The 18,710-nt window shown below is 45.1% G+C and overlaps 1 protein-coding gene across 1 annotated transcript in view; it reads left to right on the top strand.

The window, feature by feature from the left end:
- Window positions 1-18,710, top strand: part of carmil2 (capping protein regulator and myosin 1 linker 2) — a 125,747-nt gene that overhangs the window by 49,106 nt on the left and 57,931 nt on the right. Inside the window, exons 22-28 of the mRNA XM_034177275.1 lie at window positions 1,587-1,655; window positions 1,759-1,852; window positions 2,117-2,203; window positions 2,754-2,882; window positions 3,036-3,152; window positions 5,355-5,530; window positions 5,639-5,726. Coding sequence (XP_034033166.1) covers window positions 1,587-1,655; window positions 1,759-1,852; window positions 2,117-2,203; window positions 2,754-2,882; window positions 3,036-3,152; window positions 5,355-5,530; window positions 5,639-5,726 — 760 coding nt within the window. The remainder of the gene's footprint in view (window positions 1-1,586; window positions 1,656-1,758; window positions 1,853-2,116; window positions 2,204-2,753; window positions 2,883-3,035; window positions 3,153-5,354; window positions 5,531-5,638; window positions 5,727-18,710) is intronic.

The raw sequence follows: 18,710 nt of genomic DNA, 5'->3' as shown, positions 1-18,710 counted from the left end.
TTTTAATAAATTTGCAAAAATCCAAAAAAAAAAATTTATATTGTCATTATGGGGTATTATGTGTAGAATTTTGAAGAAAAAAAAAATTAATCCATTTTGGAAGAAGGCTGTAACATAACAAAATGTGGAAAAGTGAAATAATGTTAATCGCTCCAAGAAAAAAAAAAAACCTTTCCACCAACCAGAAAATGGTTTACTTTTACTTTTTACTCTTCTACACAAGCAACATCACTTTCGGAAAACACATTGAAAGATTAGTTAATTAGTTTTTCACGATCAATAACGCAATTTCTTTTTTATTAAGGCAGCAGTCACAGATGTTTTAGAGACACGAACATCAGTGTTTTAATCACTGAAGGATTTTATTCCTTTATTCAAATGATTAGGATTCATTTGATATATTAAATATATTAAATTAAAGACGAGGTCTGTCAATAAAGTAACGGTCCTCTTTATTTTTTTCAAAAACTATATGGATTTCATTCATATGTTTTTACGTCAGACAAGCTTGAACCCTGGTGCGCATGTGTGAGTTTTTCCACGCCTGTCGGTGACGTCATTCGCCTGTGAGCACGCCTTGGGAAGGAGTGGTCCCGCCCCCTCGTCGGATTTTCATTGTCTGGAAATGGCAGAATAAAAAGGACTTTTTTTCCATCAGAATTTTTTCAGAAGCTGTTAGAGACTGGCACCTGGAAACCATTAGAAAAATGTATCTGGCTTTCAGTGAAAATTTTACGGGCTTCACAGAGAATGACTGTTATTATGGCTTTAAGGACCCCTTTAAGGACGCTCAGCGCACCGCGCTCCAAGCTGCGAAGACGCGGCACAAGCCACCGGACCATTTCTAAACGGATGGCTCTGTGGATACGAGACCGTCGTGTGCTCTTTCTCTGGTTATCACAAGAGCTGGACATCAGCCATTTTCCAGCAGATTTCACTTTTAACAAGAGATTTTGTCATGGAAAGCTGCGCGGAGGCTTCGCGCGTAAAGACCGATTCGCTTTGGAAGCGAGACAAAGGAACACCTCCGTTTCGGCGTGTCAGAGGACAAGTTTGGACATGCCTATCTCGGCTTTCAATGCTTACCAGTAAGTATCAGAGAAAATTGTGGAGAGCTGGACATGTTACTTTATTGACAGACCTCATGTGTGTGTATATATATATATATATATATAATGAGATGGATTGAGAATTCCATATTTTTAGGGTTAGAGCGAAATTATACCTTTTAGCCAACGTTCTACATAAATGTTTGTTGTGATGGCCAAGTGATTAGTGCACTTGTGTGCAGTGCTTAAGGTTCCCAAGTCAAGACACCCCTTTACTTTTATAGATAAATGTGTATCTCACGTTCACAAAGCGAAGGCTGTTCTGAACTTTTTGATATGCAGCAAACTGAACATTATACTGAAAGGAAATGGCTTAAAGTGGGACTTTCTGAAGTTACGGTAAAATGTCCTGGACCCCGTTAATGATCTATTGAGTTGGTAACATGTGACGTCTTAGGCGTATCCAAACATGCTCTAATAATTGGCTCATTAACTGGAATCATTTCGTTAAGTTGAATAGTTTGTCTTTCTTTGGAGGTGTCTGACGTGGGACAGAAACAATGTGACCTTCAGAGGCTTCCAGGACGTGGCTGATGCTCTGGAGAGGTATAAAAGCAAAGCGGGGACATATGTCGGCGTTACACTTCAGACGGTTTGTGTCCGGAGGATAGAGATGATAATTCTGATGGTGTGTTTTAATGTTGAACAGAAACTTCACCCTGCAGCAGGTGTCTCTGCCTCTGATGGACATCACTCAGAGTTACCACATCAACCCCGACCGAACCAATGACGCACTGCACAAGGTCCCGTTTTATTCAATCTGTCAACACAACTAGAATAAAGCTGGTGTCCACTGAGAGAGCGTACCTCCACCGCGCTCCAATACTCTGTTTATCAACCAAATGTTGTACAAGTTCATAAAAATTCTACAACTTTGGAATTCTAAATTAATTCTGTACATTGGGTCAAAAAATAATTACAATTTACTCGTTTCCTGGCAACCATGATTCATTCTGATCTGGTCACATGACTGAACGTAAACAGGCATTTTGTTGTTGTGTGTTTAGATTCAGCAGTGTTTACGAAGAAACAACCAGCGGAGGTCCAACAGTGACGAACTTCAGCAAACGCTCCCAACTCAACAGTCTGACAGGGTAAAAAAAAAAAAAAAAATCACAAATAAATCACTACACCACTATGAAATACAAATAAATGGTGTCATTTCTGTTAGTTCGAACCTGAAACAGCTCTGTTCCACACAGACACAAATAATAATTATGATATTAAGAGCTTGATAATTTAATTTACTGCATATCTATAGCGTATACATGCTCACGGTGCTTTACAGTGATGCCTCACATTAACAAACTGATGTCAGCACACCAGGAGCAACTTTGGGATTTGGGACCTTACCCAAGGGCCATTACTGATTATAATAATAAGAAAAACTGTTTTACATATTTTGTGTTGCGCTTGAAGTTGTGGTTCAGAAAGGGGAAAAAATCAAAGGTCAAACTGTCATAGTCTGTTTAACCTTTTTAAATCTTTTAATGTTTTTTGCGCAAGTAAGGTGACTCGATTCATTCAAAATCAGAATGGTTCCAGCCCGCTTGGTGGTGACGCTTTTTTAAAATCCATCGGTTCCCATTTGGGCGTGTTCTGGTTCCCAGTGTTGATCTGATGTTGGTTGTCTCTCTGTCTCAGCTCCTTCAGGGTCTGTGTCAGCAGCTGGAGGACGATCTCCACTGTTTGACCCACTGCAACATTCAGGAAGTCCAGAGTGACGTCCTGACGGCGTGGGAAGTCCTTCACAACACCAGGCAGACCCTCAAAGTATGTTCGCCTGGGTTTGTACACCACAAACTGCTGCACAAAAATCTGAAGGTTTTGTAAAAGCACCGTTTCAAAGTCTACTCTGACTGCATTATGACAAACGTGTTAAAATAGTGACGATACTCAAATACACACATTTATTCTGACTCGCAGCTGCTGCCGTCTGTGTGTGAAGCTGCATCAGGGTCGGACACTGACGGAGAGCTGGTGACCAACATCCTGACTGAAGCTGCTGATGCCCTCACCAGTGAATTCACAAGAGCCATACAGGTACCATACATCATATAATATGGCACTACATACAGCATGGAATGTATTCATTATGGGATATCTACAGCCTGTGGTATATACAGTCTGGGGTAGATATGTTATAGAGTGTATACAGTTGGGTACATACGTTATAGAGTATACGAGGTCTGTGAGAAAAGTATCTGACCTTTTTATTTTTTTCAAAAACTATATGGATTTGAATCACGTGCGATTACATCAGACAAGCTTGAACCCTCGTGGGCATACAAGAGTTTTTTCACACCTGTCGGTTACGTCATTCGCCTGTGGGCAGGCTTTGAGTGAGGAGTGGTCCACCCCTCTCGTCGGAATTCCTTTGTCTGACTTCGTCCTGAGAGACTGGCGCTTTGCTTTATCAAAATTTTTTCAGAACCTGTGAGGCAGATCGAAGTGGACACCATTTGAGAAATTCAGCTGGTTTTCGTTGAAAATTTTAACGGCTGATGAGAGATTATGGAGTCTTACTGTCGCTTTAAGGACTTCTCACGGAGCGGGACGTCGCTTCACGCTCTGAGGCGCCGTCGTCAGCCTGTTTCGAGCTGAAAACCTCCAAATTTAAACCTTTGTTGACCCAGGACGTCGTGAGAGAACAGAGAACTTTCAGAAGAGGTCGGGATCAGCAGTTTATCCGGACATTCCACTTTTAAAGGAGATTTTGTAATGAAAGACGTGCGGATAGATTGGCGCATTGGCAGACAGCTGGCGCGGCGCGCCGCCACAGGAAAAACACCTCCGTTGGAAGCCTTAAGGACAAGTTTGAACATGTCCAGCTGTTAAACAATTTCTCAGATACTCACTCTACTGAAAGCCATCAAAAGCCGTCTGGTTTTTACAAATGGTTATCAACACGGAGGTGTTTTTCCTGTGCCGCCGCACCGCACCGGCTGCCTGCCAACGTGCCAATCCATCCGCACGTCTTTCATTACAAAATCTCCTTTAACAGTGGAATGTCCAGATAAACTGCTGATCCCGAGCTCTTCTGAAACTTCTCTGTTCTCTCATGACATCCTGGGTCAACAGAGGCTTAAATTTGGAGGTTTTCAGCTCGAAACAGGCTGACAACGGCGCCTCACAGCGCGGCGCGACGTCCCGCTCTGTGGGAAGTCCTTACAGCGACAGTAAGACTCCATAATCTCTCATCAGCCGTTAAACTTTTCACCGAAAACCAGCTGAATTTCTTGAATGGTGTCCACTTCGATCTGCCTCACAGGTTCTGAAAAAATTTTGATAAAGCAAAGCACCAGTCCCTCAGGAAGAAGTCAGACAAAGGAATTCCGATGAGGGGGGGTGGACCACTCCTCACTCAAAGCCTGCTCACAGGCGAATGACGTAACCGACAGGCGTGAAAAAACTCACGCATGCGCACGAGGGTTCAAGGTTGGCTGATGTAATCGCACGTGATTCAAATCCATATAGTTTTTGAAAAAATAAAAAGGTACGTTATTTTTCTCGCAGACCTCGTATACAGTCTGGGGTAGATACGTTATAGAGTATATACAGTTTGGGGTAGATACGTTATAGAGTATATACAGTTGGGTACATACGTTATAGAGTATATACAGTTGGGTAGATACGTTATAGGGTATATACAGTCTGGGGTAGATACGTTATAGGGTATATACAGTTTGGGGTAGATACGTTATAGGGTATATACAGTTTGGGGTAGATACGTTATAGAGTATATACAGTCTGGGGTAGATACGTTATAGAGTATATACAGTCTGGGGTAGATACGTTATAGAGTATATACTGTCTGGGGTAGATACGTTATAGAGTATACACAGTTTGGAGTAGATAGGTTATAGAGTATATACAGTCGGGTAGATAGGTTATAGAGTATATACAGTCTGGGGTAGATAGGTTATAGAGTATATACAGTCTGGGGTAGATACGTTATAGAGTATATACAGTCTGGGGTAGATACGTTATAGAGTATATGCATTCGGGTAGATACGTTATAGAGTATATGCATTCGGATAGATACGTTATAGAGTATATACAGTCTGGGGTAGATAGGTTATAGAGTATATACAGTCTGGGGTAGATAGGTTATAGAGTATATACAGTTGGATAGATAAAGACTGATGAATGTTGATTGATGTGGATTGATTTTTTTTTTTCCTGTTTGTTCATTTCTGTTGGTCATGTGTTTGACGTGTACTTAGTCCAGTTTTTGTCTTCCAGGACGGGGCTCAGGACCTGTTGAGAAGTGTGGATGGAGTGTGTCCTTGTGCACTCCAACATTCCAGTGTGTGTGAGCGTTTTCAGGAGTGTGTGTCCATGAGACGCAGCCACACACACACGTTTGTCAGAAGTGTTCTGGTGGAGAGAACGGGTCTGATCATCAACAGCAGGCTGCGGTAAAAACACACAAACAAATAAAATCATCAATTATTGATTACTGATTAGCAGAAATTTGTTCATTTATTGCTCCTAACAAGTTGTCCTCCATCCGTCCCTCCATGCAGCGAGCTGAGACAGTCCCTCACTGTCTCTTTGACTGACATCATCCTGGAACGTTTACTGGATGAACTCAGAGCGGCTCAGAGAAAAGTGGTGAGAGAGAGAGTGTGTTTGTCTGTCTATGTGTGTGTCTGTCTGTGCATGTGTGTGTGTCTGTGTGTGTGTCTGTGTGTGTCTGTGTGTCTGTGTGTGTCTGTCTGTGCATGTGTGTCTGTGCGTGTGTGTCTGTGCATGTGTGTCTGTGCGTGTGTCTGTGTGTGTGTCTGTGCGTGTGTCTGTGTGTGTGTCTGTGCGTGTGTGCGTCTGTGCGTGTGTCTGTGTCTGTGTGTCTGTGCGTGTGTGCGTCTGTGCGTGTGTCTGTGTCTGTGTGTCTGTGCGTGTGTCTGTCTGTGTGTCTGTGTGTGTGTCTGTGCGTGTGTCTGTCTGTGTGTCTGTGCGTGTGTCTGTCTGTGCGTGTGTCTCTGTGTGTCTGTCTGTGTGTCTGTGCGTGTGTCTGTCTGTCTGTGCGTGTGTCTCTGTGTGTCTGTCTGTGCGTGTGTCTCTGTGTGTCTGTGCGTGTGTCTGTCTGTGCGTGTGTCTGTCTGTGCGTGTGTCTGTCTGTGCGTGTGTCTGTCTGTGTGTCTGTGCGTGTGTCTGTCTGTGCGTGTGTCTGTCTGTGTGTCTGTGCGTGTGTCTGTCTGTGCGTGTGTCTGTGTGTGTGTCTGTCTGTCTGTGTGTGTGTCTGTCTGTCTGTGCGTGTGTCTGTCTGTGTGTGTGTCTGTCTGTCTGTGCGTGTGTCTGTCTGTGTGTGTGTCTGTGTGTCTGTGTGTGTGTCTGTCTGTCTGTGCGTGTGTCTGTCTGTGTGTGTGTCTGTGTGTCTGTGTGTGTGTCTGTCTGTCTGTACGTGTCTGTGTGTCTGTGTGTGTGTCTGTCTGTCTGTACGTGTCTGTGTGTCTGTGCGTGTGTCTGTCTGTCTGTGCGTCTGTGCGTGCGTCTGTCTGTGCGTGCGTCTGTGCGTCTGTGTGTGTGTCTGTGTGTGTGTCTGTGTGTGTGTCTGTGTGTCTGTGTGTGCGTCTGTGTGTGCGTCTGTCTGTGCGTCTGTCTGTGCGTCTGTCTGTGTGTGTGTGCGTCTGTGTGTGCGTGTGTCTGTCTGTGTGTGTGTCTGTCTGTCTGTGTGTGCGTCTGTGCGTGTGTGTGTCTGTGTGTGTGTCTGTGCGTGTGTGTCTGTCTTGTGTGTGTCTGTGCGTGTGTGTGTGTGTGTCTGTGCGTGTGTGTCTGTCTGTGCGTGTGTGTGTGTCTGTGCGTGTGTGTCTGTGTGTGTCTGTGCGTGTGTGTCTGTGTGTCTGTGTGTCTGTGCGTGTGTGTCTGTCTGTGCGTGTGTGTCTGTGTGTGTCTGTGCGTGTGTGTCTGTGTGTCTGTCTGTGCGTGTGTCTGTCTGTGCGTGTGTGTGTCTGTGCGTGTGTGTGTCTGTGCGTGCGTGTGTCTGTGCGTGCGTGTGTCTGTGCGTGTGTGTCTGTGCGTGTCTGTCTGTGCGTGTCTGTCTGTGCGTGTCTGTCTGTGCGTGTGTCTGTCTGTGCGTGTCTGTCTGTGCGTGTGTGTCTGTGTGTGTGTCTGTGTGCGTGTGTGTCTGTGCGTGTCTGTCTGTGCGTGTGTGTCTGTGTGTGTGTCTGTGTGTGTGTCTGTCTGTGCGTGTGCGTGTGTGTCTGTGCGTGTGTGTGTCTGTGCGTGCGTGTGTGTCTGTGCGTGTGTGTGTGTGTGTCTGTCTGTGCGTGTGTGTGTCTGTCTGTGCGTGTGTGTCTGTGCGTGTGTGTGTGTCTGTCTGTGCGTGTGTGTCTGTGCGTGTGTGTGTCTGTCTGTGCGTGTGTGTCTGTGCGTGTGTGTGTGTCTGTGCGTGTGTGTCTGTGCGTGTGTGTGTCTGTGCGTGTGTGTGTCTGTCTGTGCGTGTGTGTCTGTGCGTGTGTGTGTCTGTCTGTGCGTGTGTGTCTGTGCGTGTGTGTGTGTCTGTGCGTGCGTGTGTGTCTGTGCGTGTGTGTGTGTGTGTCTGTCTGTGCGTGTGTGTGTGTGTGTGTGTGTGTGTGTGTGTGTGTGTGTGTGTGTGTGTTGTAGTTGTTTTAGGCCATAACCTCCAGGGTTGTTAACCTCCCAATAATCCAAAAAAATTTATAACAAGTAATATATAAATATACACGTGGCTGCACGAGCAGACGTGCATATATACAGTGCCTGTGCTTAATTAAACAAATTCATCATAGTGCATCTGTCACCAAGAAATTCAACAGTGATATAGGCCTATAATACAACTTTTTGTGTTTTTTACAATGATCAAATTAACTCCCAGTATAAGTATATGTTTTCGAATATATGATATAGCAGTTTTAAGTCCGAATTTGGGATCATTGACATGAATACAATGAAAGGGATAGGCTTCAGGGCTGTAACCGGGTCCTTGCCGACCTGCGGTTGAGCCCCGGGCCCGTCCTATATTGTAATTATTTGGTTCTGACTGTAAGCACATATAGAGGAAGGGTTTAACATGACGGTTCTGTGCTGAACAGCTTCAGCCATCCCCCACCTCTTGTTTATAGGAATTTAGATAGAATTGTGAGACACATAGATATGGGGGGGAGGGGGGGGGGGGACTGGGTTGGTTGTATTATTAATGGAGGGATTTGTTAAGTTGCATATAGCTCTATTTAAACTATTGGCAAATCTATTAGTAAGTTCTTCTCCTGGGTGGCATCCGTCATGCATAAGCTTGTAAATGGTATATGTTTTGTTTTTCCTATTTTTTTGAATACAGGTATGGATTAGTGGTGTGCAGTGATGCTGGTAACGCGTTACTTAGTAACGTGTTACTCTAATCTGACCACTTTTTTTAGTAACGAGTAATCTAACGCGTTAATCTTTCCAAATCAGTAATCAGATTAAAGTTACTTCTCCAAGTCACTGTGCGTTACTATTATTTTTCATTGTGGGTCGATAGCAGCATTAAACTTGGTCTGTGGGCAGGAGGTCGGGGTTCGACTGAACTGTCCACTTTCAGTGAGCTGTGAGCTTTTCATCCACAGTTTTTTGCAGCTGCTCGACTCGTCCTCACCTCTTAAAGCGCGGTGATCAGCACACCTGCACTGAGCTTTACAAAGACATTTTTATACTTTTTCCCTCCTTTATTTAGAATTCTGAGCTGAGCCGCTCTGTATCGTCTCGTTAAAAACAGCTGATCCTCCGCGACGCGTCAACAACTAACACTATTTTCCACTCAAATGCAGCTAAACTCTCTTTCTGAGGACCACATGATGTGAAAACGCAATAAAACTTTCTTACCTGTAAATCTGGTCCTGTTTTCTGCATAAATAAATGTTATCCATTCTTTGTGCTCATACGCCAAAGCAGGGGCGAATCCAGATGGAATGGGGGCGTGGGGCAGGGATGTGCCCCCCTCCCCCACAACACCCCTAGATTAAAGGTCCAGTTTTGAAGCGGTTTTTTACTACAACTACTAATACTGCTTAAAATAATAATAATTTTGACAAGTAAAATGTTTAGAGAATTTAAATGTTAGAAAAATGTTAGAATTTAATAGTTACATTTATAAACAATGTAGGTTGTTACAGTGCTGTCAACAGTTAAGTATGAGGTCAAGAAAGAGGGCTTTATTTTACTTTTTATAAAACAAGTATTTGTTTTCATTGAAGTCAAGAAAGGGTGACTATAAAGTGAGTTTTGGCAAAACAGGTATCATTGTCATGTTGACGTGGGTTGTTGTCGGCAGCTGGGGAAAGTAACTAAAAAAGTAACTAGTAATCTAACTTAGTTACTTTTACAATTGAGTAATCAGTAAAGTAACTAAGTTACTTTTTCAAGGAGTAATCAGTAATTGGATTACTTTTTCAAAGTAACTGTGGCAACACTGGTGGTGTGTGAATGTTTCTTTCAGCGTTCTTGTCATATAATTGTTTAACATACTGAGGGTGGCTTCACATTGTTTCTGCATGTCGTTATATTCTTTCTGGTAGTTTAGGCATGTAGATTTCTTTTTGAGTAGCGTGTGAAGGTTCCATGTGTGTAGGTGGATTGGGTAGATAATAGCTATTATAGGTGTTGCACCGTGTTTGTGAATAGATGAGATTGTGTTGTCTATTGCTGCTATTATTTGGATGTAGTGTGATTGACTATTGTTGAAAATAACTTCTTGGTAGTTTGGGGTGTCAGTCTTGTAGTAATGTTACAGATGCCTGCAGCTATGTAATAATGTGTTTTACCTGGTATGATTGGGGGATGATGATAAATAATGTTATCTAGTGCCATTTGTGTTATTTTTTCAAATTTGGCCCCCAACCTGCCCCATATGTCCTCCACCCCTTTGGTAATCGATCTTTTGTGTGTGCTTTTTTTTTAGTACCCCCACCCTGCCATCATCCAATATCACGTTCATATCTGTTGTGATGTCTTGATGACTACCTGTGTTTGGAAATAAAGCAGAAAAAAGAGAAAATTAATAGGACATATCAATATCCAGATTGGTATTTCGTAAGATGTAACCTAATTACACCTAGGCCTTAGGGCATGTCATATCGTTCCAGGTGATATAACCATTATTTTTTGAGTGCAGTCTTAAATGAGTTTAAGTTGTCACAGGAAACTGAGGCTGTTCCAATCATTAATTACTCTGATGGCAAAGGAGTTCTGCCTGAGGTTGTTATTTGCATTGCTTTTAACTAGCTTATATCTATGGCCTCTGGTTCTATCTGATTCGGTGAGTTTGAAAAATTGGTTTTGGTCAACCTTGTCAATTTGCTTTATAATCCGGAACACCTGTATAACATCGACTCTTCTTCTGAAATTGAGCCCAGAGTCAGCTTATAAAGACGTTCATTGTAGTCCAATTCCTTAAAGCAGAGAATTAGTTTGGTAGCTCTTTTCTGCACTTTTTCTAATTCAATCTTGTATTTTTTGAGCATTGGTCCCCACACAGTACAGTATTCTAGGATGGGCCTAACTAGGGCTTTGTAAAGGAGAGTTATTGTGTAAGTTACTGAAAGTTCTTTTTATTAAGGCCAGTCTGCTGTTAGCTTGTGCAGTAATTATTCCTACATGTTTTGAGAATTTAAGTTTATCATCAAAATTTACTCCCAGATCTTTTTCCATCAAATCGGTGGTTAAGTTGTTGTCTAACATCTATACGTTAAAGAAGGGTTGTTGGTTCCAAAGTGCATAACTTTATATTTATGTATATTAAAGGGTAGCTGCCATTTCTTGGACCATTCCAGTAGGGCATTTAGGTTGTCTTGTAATAATTTATGGTCTTGGATGCTGCTTAAGGCTCTGAACATTTTGGTATCGTCAGCAAAAAATTTTATGGAAGATGACACCTCGTCGGGTAGGTCGTTGATGAACATAATCAAATCAAATCAATTTTATTTATATAGCGCCAAATCACAACAAACAGTTGCCCCAAGGCGCTTTATATTGTAAGGCAAAACCATACAATAATTACAGAAAAACCCCAACGGTCAAAACGACCCCCTATGAGCAAGCACTTGGCGACAGTGGGAAGGAAAAATTCCCTTTTAACAGGAAGAAACCTCCAGTCGAACCAGGCTCAGGGAGGGGCAGTCTTCTGCTGGCACTGGTTGGGGCTGAGGGGAGAGAACCAGGAAAAAGACATGCTGTGGAGGGGAGCAGAGATCAGTCACTAATGATTAAATGCAGAGTGGTGCATACAGAGCAAAAAGAGGTGAATAAAAAGAAACACTTATAATGAACATAATGAACATAACAGGGCCTAAAACACTCCCTTGAGGAATTCCAGATGATACTGACCTCTTTGTTGATTGCTTGTCTTTAATTGCAACTGTTTGAGTTCTGTTTGATAAGAAATCTATTAGCCATCCTAATATGTTCCCACCTATGCCAAGAGAATGAATTTTAGAAATTAGCCTTTGATGAGGGACTTTGTCGAAGGCCTTGGCGAAGTCCAGGTAAATGCAGTCTAGTGGGATGCCGTGGTCCAGTATGTTGGTCCAGAGTTCCATGACCTCCAGCAGTTGGGTGCAGCACGATCTTCCACTTCTGAATCCATGTTGGTCTCCGGTTATTATATTGAGTTGAGCTATGAGTTGAATAGCTCAGCTTTGTCTGCGTCATTAGTGACGATTTTCCCTTTGCTGTTTTTAAGATTGTATGTCTTTTTGACCTCCATTGATGTTTGAGGTAGTTCCAGAAAGCTTTGGGCTTAGTCTTGATATCTTTGGCTAACTGTAGCTCATTGTTCGCTTTACTATTGCCCACAGTTCTGTTGGCTCTGTTACTATGCTCTGTAAATGTTGCCCATGTTTCAGTATTTGTATTTTTTAGATATTGTTTCCATTTCTTATTTTTGGCTTTAACTGCCTCTTTGACCATACTATTGACCCATGGACTTTTGTGCTTTGCTGGTTTCTTTTTAGGAATGTGAAGGTCGATTTGTTGATTTAATTCCTCTTGGAAGATGGTCCAGCATTCATCTATTTCTAAGTTTTTGAACTTGAGCACCCAGTCAATATTATATATAGATTTTCTAATTGAGTCATAGTCCCCCCTATTATAACAGTAACCTAATTCCCTTGGTGTAATATCTTTTTCCAGTTCATATGTAAAAGTTATTGTGCAATGGTCTCCTTCTGTGCCTAGCGGAGCCGCTAGGGTCACATTCTCAATCTTGTCAGGTCTGTTGGTTATTATCCAGTCTAAGCAGTTTTGATTCTCCCCTTGCCTATATCTGGTTGGCTTGTCTATTAGTTGCGATAGTAGTAAGCCATTTATTTTGTCATACATTACAGATGCTGGGTGAGAATCATTGGCACTTACAATATGGTTTGCCCAATCCACCTCTTTGTAGTTGAAGTCACCTGTTATGACTAACTCGCAGTTAATAGAACTGACTTCCTCCAGTAGTCTAAGTAGGTTGGCATTGTTTTCTTGGCTGCTGTTAGGGCTTCTGTAGATGCAACCTAGTAGCACTACTTTGTTTTTAGTATTATTTTGAGCCATACTGACTCCGTATATACCACAGATGGTTTATATTCTTGTATAGTATAATGGCTCTTTACATAAATGGCTACCCCTCTAGCAGAATTATTACAATACGTTAGATACCCTAAATGATCTAGATTAGTAACTTGGATGTTTGAACAATTACCTTTGGGTAAAGTTTCTTTAATGCAGAGGATGTCAGGTTTTAGATCTGTTGTGTGGGCCGCCAGAAGAGGAGGTACTGCTGGCCCACCACCAGAGGGCGCCCTGCCTGAAGTGCGGGCTTCAGGCACGAGAGGGCGCTGCCGCCACGGACACAGCCGGGCGTGACAGCTGTTACTCATTACTTCCTGACAGCTGTCACTCATTCTTCATCATCTCACTCCATAAAACCCAAACGTCATCTCCACCTCATCGCCGAGATATCGTACTTCATTGGAGGTAATATCATCAGCCATTTGTGTTTATCTTAAGCTGTATATTGTGAGTGTTTGCAGGAGTACCGGTCCCTCTTCCTGTGGAGGCTGAGTGAGTGCAGGACGGCACTCTTTTCCTCTGAGGGATTACTGTAAATACATCAGCATATTGAGTGAGAGGTGGAGGTGGCATTCCCACCGTTATTGTTACTGGGTGTACACACACCCACACTTGACTGTCTTTGTTCTCGCCAGCAGTACCAGATCCGACAGTCGGGGATGGTGATCACCTGGGAATTCGGGACTTGGCGGCTCCAGTATTCGCCAGGTTCTGTGGCGGCGGAAATCGTGTGGTTCCGGCTCCTCTCAGGACAGACGTCTTCTATCCTCGAGCCTGCCCACACGTCACCTTTGTGGATTGACTGTAATTATATTCTGAGATTGTCTGTATATTCGTTGTGCACATTTCACAACATTAAATTGTTACTTTTTGGCTCATCTATTGGCCGTTCATTTGCGCCCCCTGTTGTGGGTCCGTGTCACTACACTTTCACAACAAGATCATTAGCTAAAATTAATAGCTCATTTCCCTTGTTGGACAAGCTATCTGCATTAGTGTAAAAAATTAAAGAGTTATGTTTTTATAACTTGCAGAATTTGTGATCAAGGTATTTTGAGTTTCAATTTTACCATGGGTATTGTTTGATACGTATATTCGCTGGATTTGATTCCTTACAGGTTTTTCTTCACAGGTTGAAGGGTCTAGTTACCTGGGTTACCCTGCACCCTGTAGAAGTGTGAATCTGAGCTGCTGGACTTTGCTTTGGCTTCTTGGACCTTGTTGTGAAGCTCCATCCTTTGTTCTGCATTTAAATCTTGCCTAATGCTTACAACTTTGATGTTGTCTGGAGCATTTTTCAGCTTGGTTAGGTTGGCTAGCATCCTGTCTCTCATATCTTTTAGGACAAACCTCACTTTAATGGGTCTATATTTCCCAGCCTGGTTCTTGTCCTTATCAAACCTGCCTAGCCTTTCAAAATGAGTTACTCCCCCCCATCTGTAGGTCTCTGCATCCAATGTGGTACAACATTTCATTTAGGAACTCTTCATCCTCACTCCTTTTAGCTTGTTGGTTCTCGTTTTCCTTTTCAGCAACTCGGTATAGGACTGTGCCTTTGTCTCTAGTCTCCTTGTCCTTATCTCTGTCCGTAACGTCTGCTATTGCAAACGCATTCTATAGTTACGTTTTGTGCTTGTGGATTGACGGGAGAATTGCTCACCAGTTGAGCCCAGGATTTTGATTCCGATATTTGCTTTTCTACATTAGCTGGGTCTGCCTGTGTGTGTGTGTGTCTGTGTGCCTGCCTGTCTGTCTGCGTATGTGTCTGCCTGTATGCCTGCGTGTGTGTCTGTCTCTGTGTGTGTGTGTCTGTCTGTCTGTCTGCGTATGTGTCTGCCTGTATGCCTGTGTGTGTGTCTGTGTGTCTGTCTGCGTATGTGTCTGCCTGTATGCCTGTGTGTGTGTCTGTGTGTCTGTCTGCGTATGTGTCTGCCTGTATGCCTGTGTGTGTGTCTGTCTGCGTATGTGTCTGCCTGTATGCCTGTGTGTGTGTCTGTCTGCGTATGTGTCTGCCTGTATGCCTGTGTGTGTGTCTGTCTGCGTATGTGTCTGCCTGTATGCCTGTGTGTGTGTCTGTCTGCGTATGTGTCTGCCTGTATGCCTGTGTGTGTGTCTGTCTGCGTATGTGTCTGCCTGTATGCCTGTGTGTGTGTCTGTGTGTCTGTCTGCGTATGTGTCTGCCTGTATGCCTGTGTGTGTGTCTGTCTGTCTGTCTGTCTGCGTATGTGTCTGCCTGTATGCCTGTGTGTGTGTCTGTCTGTCTGTCTGTCTGCGTATGTGTCTGCCTGTATGCCTGTGTGTGTGTCTGTCTGTCTGTCTGTCTGCGTATGTGTCTGCCTGTATGCCTGTGTGTCTGTCTGTCTGTCTGTCTGTCTGTCTGCGTATGTGTCTGCCTGTATGCCTGTGTGTGTGTCTGTCTGTCTGTCTGTCTGCGTATGTGTCTGCCTGTATGCGTGTGTGTGTGTCTGTCTGTCTGTCTGTCTGCGTATGTGTCTGCCTGTATGCGTGTGTGTGTGTCTGTCTGTCTGTCTGCGTATGTGTCTGCCTGTATGCGTGTGTGTGTGTCTGTCTGTCTGTCTGTCTGCGTATGTGTCTGCCTGTATGCCTGTGTGTGTGTGTGTCTGTCTGTCTGTCTGTCTGCGTATGTGTCTGCCTGTATGCCTGTGTGTGTGTGTGTCTGTCTGTCTGTCTGTCTGCGTATGTGTCTGCCTGTATGCCTGTGTGTGTGTGTGTCTGTCTGTCTGTCTGTCTGCGTATGTGTCTGCCTGTATGCCTGTGTGTGTGTGTCTGTCTGTCTGTCTGCCTGCGTATGTGTCTGCCTGTATGCGTGTGTGTGTGTGTCTGTCTGTCTGTGTGTCTGTCTGTCTGTCTGCGTATGTGTCTGCCTGTATGCCTGTGTGTGTGTCTGTGTGTATGTGTGTCTGTCTGTCTGTCTGCGTATGTGTCTGCCTGTATGCCTGTGTGTGTGTCTGTCTGTGTGTGTGTGTGTGTCTGTCTGTCTGTCTGCGTATGTGTCTGCCTGTATGCCTGTGTGTGTGTCTGTCTGTGTGTATGTGTGTCTGTCTGTCTGTCTGCGTATGTGTCTGCCTGTATGCCTGTGTGTGTGTCTGTCTGTGTGTATGTGTGTCTGTCTGTCTGTCTGCGTATGTGTCTGCCTGTATGCCTGTGTGTGTGTCTGTCTGTGTGTGTGTGTGTCTGTCTGTCTGTCTGCGTATGTGTCTGCCTGTCTGCGTATGTGTCTGCCTGTATGCCTGTGTGTGTGTCTGTCTGTGTGTGTGTGTGTCTGTCTGTCTGTCTGCGTATGTGTCTGCCTGTATGCCTGTGTGTGTGTCTGTCTGTCTGTCTGCGTATGTGTCTGCCTGTGTGTGTGTGTGTGTGTCTGTCTGTCTGTCTGCGTATGTGTCTGCCTGTGTGTGTGTGTGTGTGTCTGTCTGTCTGTCTGTCTGCGTATGTGTCTGCCTGTGTGTGTGTGTGTGTGTCTGTCTGTCTGTCTGTCTGCGTATGTGTCTGCCTGTGTGTGTGTGTGTGTGTCTGTCTGTCTGTCTGCGTATGTGTCTGCCTGTGTGTGTGTGTGTGTGTCTGTCTGTCTGTCTGTCTGCATATGTGTCTGCCTGTGTGTGTGTGTGTGTGTGTGTGTGTGTGTCTGTCTGTCTGTCTGCATATGTGTCTGCCTGTGTGTGTGTGTGTGTGTGTCTGTCTGTCTGTCTGTCTGCATATGTGTCTGCCTGTGTGTGTGTGTGTGTGTGTCTGTCTGTCTGTCTGTCTGTCTGCATATGTGTCTGCCTGTGTGTGTGTGTGTGTGTGTGTGTGTCTGTCTGTCTGTCTGTCTGCATATGTGTCTGCCTGTGTGTGTGTGTGTCTGTCTGTCTGTCTGTCTGCATATGTGTCTGCCTGTGTGTGTGTGTGTCTGTCTGTCTGTCTGTCTGCATATGTGTCTGCCTGTGTGTGTGTGTGTGTCTGTCTGTCTGTCTGTCTGTCTGCATATGTGTCTGCCTGTGTGTGTGTGTGTGTGTGTCTGTCTGTCTGTCTGCATATGTGTCTGCCTGTGTGTGTATGTGTGTGTGTCTGTCTGTCTGTCTGCATGTGTGTCTGTCTGTCTGTCTGCGTGTCTGCATATGTGTCTGTCTGTCTGCGTATGTGTCTGCCTGTGTGTGTGTGTGTCTGTCTGCATATGTGTCTGTCTGTCTGCGTATGTGTCTGCCTGTATGCGTGTGTGTGTGTGTGTCTGTCTGTCTCTGTCTGCATATGTGTCTGTGTGTCTGCCTGTATGCGTGTGTGTGTGTGTGTCTGTCTGTCTCTGTCTGCATATGTGTCTGTCTGTCTGCGTATGTGTCTGCCTGTATGCGTGTGTGTGTGTGTGTCTGTCTGTCTGTCTGTCTGCATATGTGTCTGCCTGTATGCGTGCGTGTGTGTCTGTATGTGTGTGTGTGTCTGTCTGTGTGTCTGTCTGTATGTGTGTGTGTCTGTCTGTCTGCCTGCGTGTGTGTCTGTCTGTATGTGTGTGTGTGTCTGTCTGTCTGTCTGCCTGCGTGTGTGTCTGTCTGTATGTGTGTGTGTCTGTCTGTCTGTCTGCCTGCGTGTGTGTCTGTCTGTATGTGTGTGTGTGTCTGTCTGTCTGCCTGCGTGTGTGTCTGTCTGTATGTGTGTGTGTGTCTGTCTGTCTGCCTGCGTGTGTGTCTGTATGCGTGTGTGTCTGTCTGTCTGTCTGTCTGTCTGCCTGCGTGTCTGTCTGTATGTGTGTGTGTCTGCCTGCGTGTGTGTCTGTGTGTGTGTGTCTGTCTGTCTGCCTGCGTGTCTGTCTGTATGTGTGTGTCTGTCTGTCTGTCTGCATGCGTGTCTGTCTGTATGTGTGTGTGTCTGTCTGTATGTGTGTGTGTGTCTGTCTGTCTGTCTGTCTGCCTGCGTGTGTGTCTGTCTGTATGTGCGTGTGTGTCTGTCTGTATGTGTGTGTGTGTCTGTCTGTCTGTCTGTCTGCCTGCGTGTGTGTCTGTCTGTATGTGCGTGTGTGTCTGTCTGTATGTGTGTGTGTGTCTGTCTGTCTGTCTGTCTGCCTGCGTGTGTGTCTGTCTGTATGTGCGTGTGTGTCTGTCTGTATGTGTGTGTGTGTCTGTCTGTCTGTCTGTCTGCCTGCGTGTGTGTCTGTCTGTATGTGCGTGTGTGTCTGTCTGTATGTGTGTGTGTGTCTGTCTGTCTGTCTGTCTGCCTGCGTGTGTGTCTGTCTGTATGTGCGTGTGTGTCTGTCTGTCTGCCTGTGTGTGTGTCTGTCTGTCTGTCTGTCTGCCTGCGTGTGTGTGTGTGTCTGTCTGTATGTGCGTGTGTGTCTGTCTGTCTGTCTGTCTGCCTGTGTGTGTGTCTGTCTGTCTGTCTGTCTGCCTGCGTGCGTGTGTGTGTCTGTCTGCCTGCGTGTGTGTGTCTGTCTGTCTGTCTGTCTGCCTGCGTGTGTGTCTGTGTCTGTCTGCCTGCGTGCGTGTGTGTCTGTCTGCCTGCGTGTGTGTCTGTCTGTCTGTCTGTCTGCCTGCGTGTGTGTCTGTGTCTGTCTGCCTGCGTGCGTGTGTGTCTGTCTGTCTGTCTGCCTGCGTGTGTGTCTGTCTGTCTGTCTGCCTGCGTGTGTGTCTGTCTGTCTGCCTGCGTGTCTGTCTGTCTGTCTGTCTGCCTGCGTGTGTGTCTGTGTCTGTCTGTCTGCATGTGTGTCTGTCTGTCTGTCTGCCTGCATGTGTGTCTGTCTGTCTGCCTGCGTGTGTGTCTGTCTGCCTGCGTGTCTGTCTGCCTGTCTGCGTGCGTGTCTGTCTGTCTGCCTGTCTGCGTGCGTGTCTGTCTGCGTGCGTGTGTGTCTGTCTGCCTGCGTGTGTGTCTGTCTGTCTGCGTGCGTGTGTCTGTCTGTCTGTCTGCCTGCGTGTGTGTCTGTCTGTCTGTCTGCCTGCGTGCGTGTCTGTCTGCCTGCGTGCGTGTCTGTCTGTCTGTCTGTGTGCCTGCGTGTGTCTGTCTGTCTGTCTGCCTGCGTGTGTGTTTGTGTCTGTCTGCGTGCGTGTGTGTCTGTCTGCCTGCGTG

The sequence above is a fragment of the Thalassophryne amazonica genome, chromosome 8 (assembly GCF_902500255.1).
Source record: "Thalassophryne amazonica chromosome 8, fThaAma1.1, whole genome shotgun sequence".
Classification (NCBI taxonomy): Eukaryota; Metazoa; Chordata; class Actinopteri; order Batrachoidiformes; family Batrachoididae; genus Thalassophryne; species Thalassophryne amazonica.
Note: the sequence above shows the minus strand (reverse complement) of the source record. Positions and strands in the feature narration are given on the sequence as shown.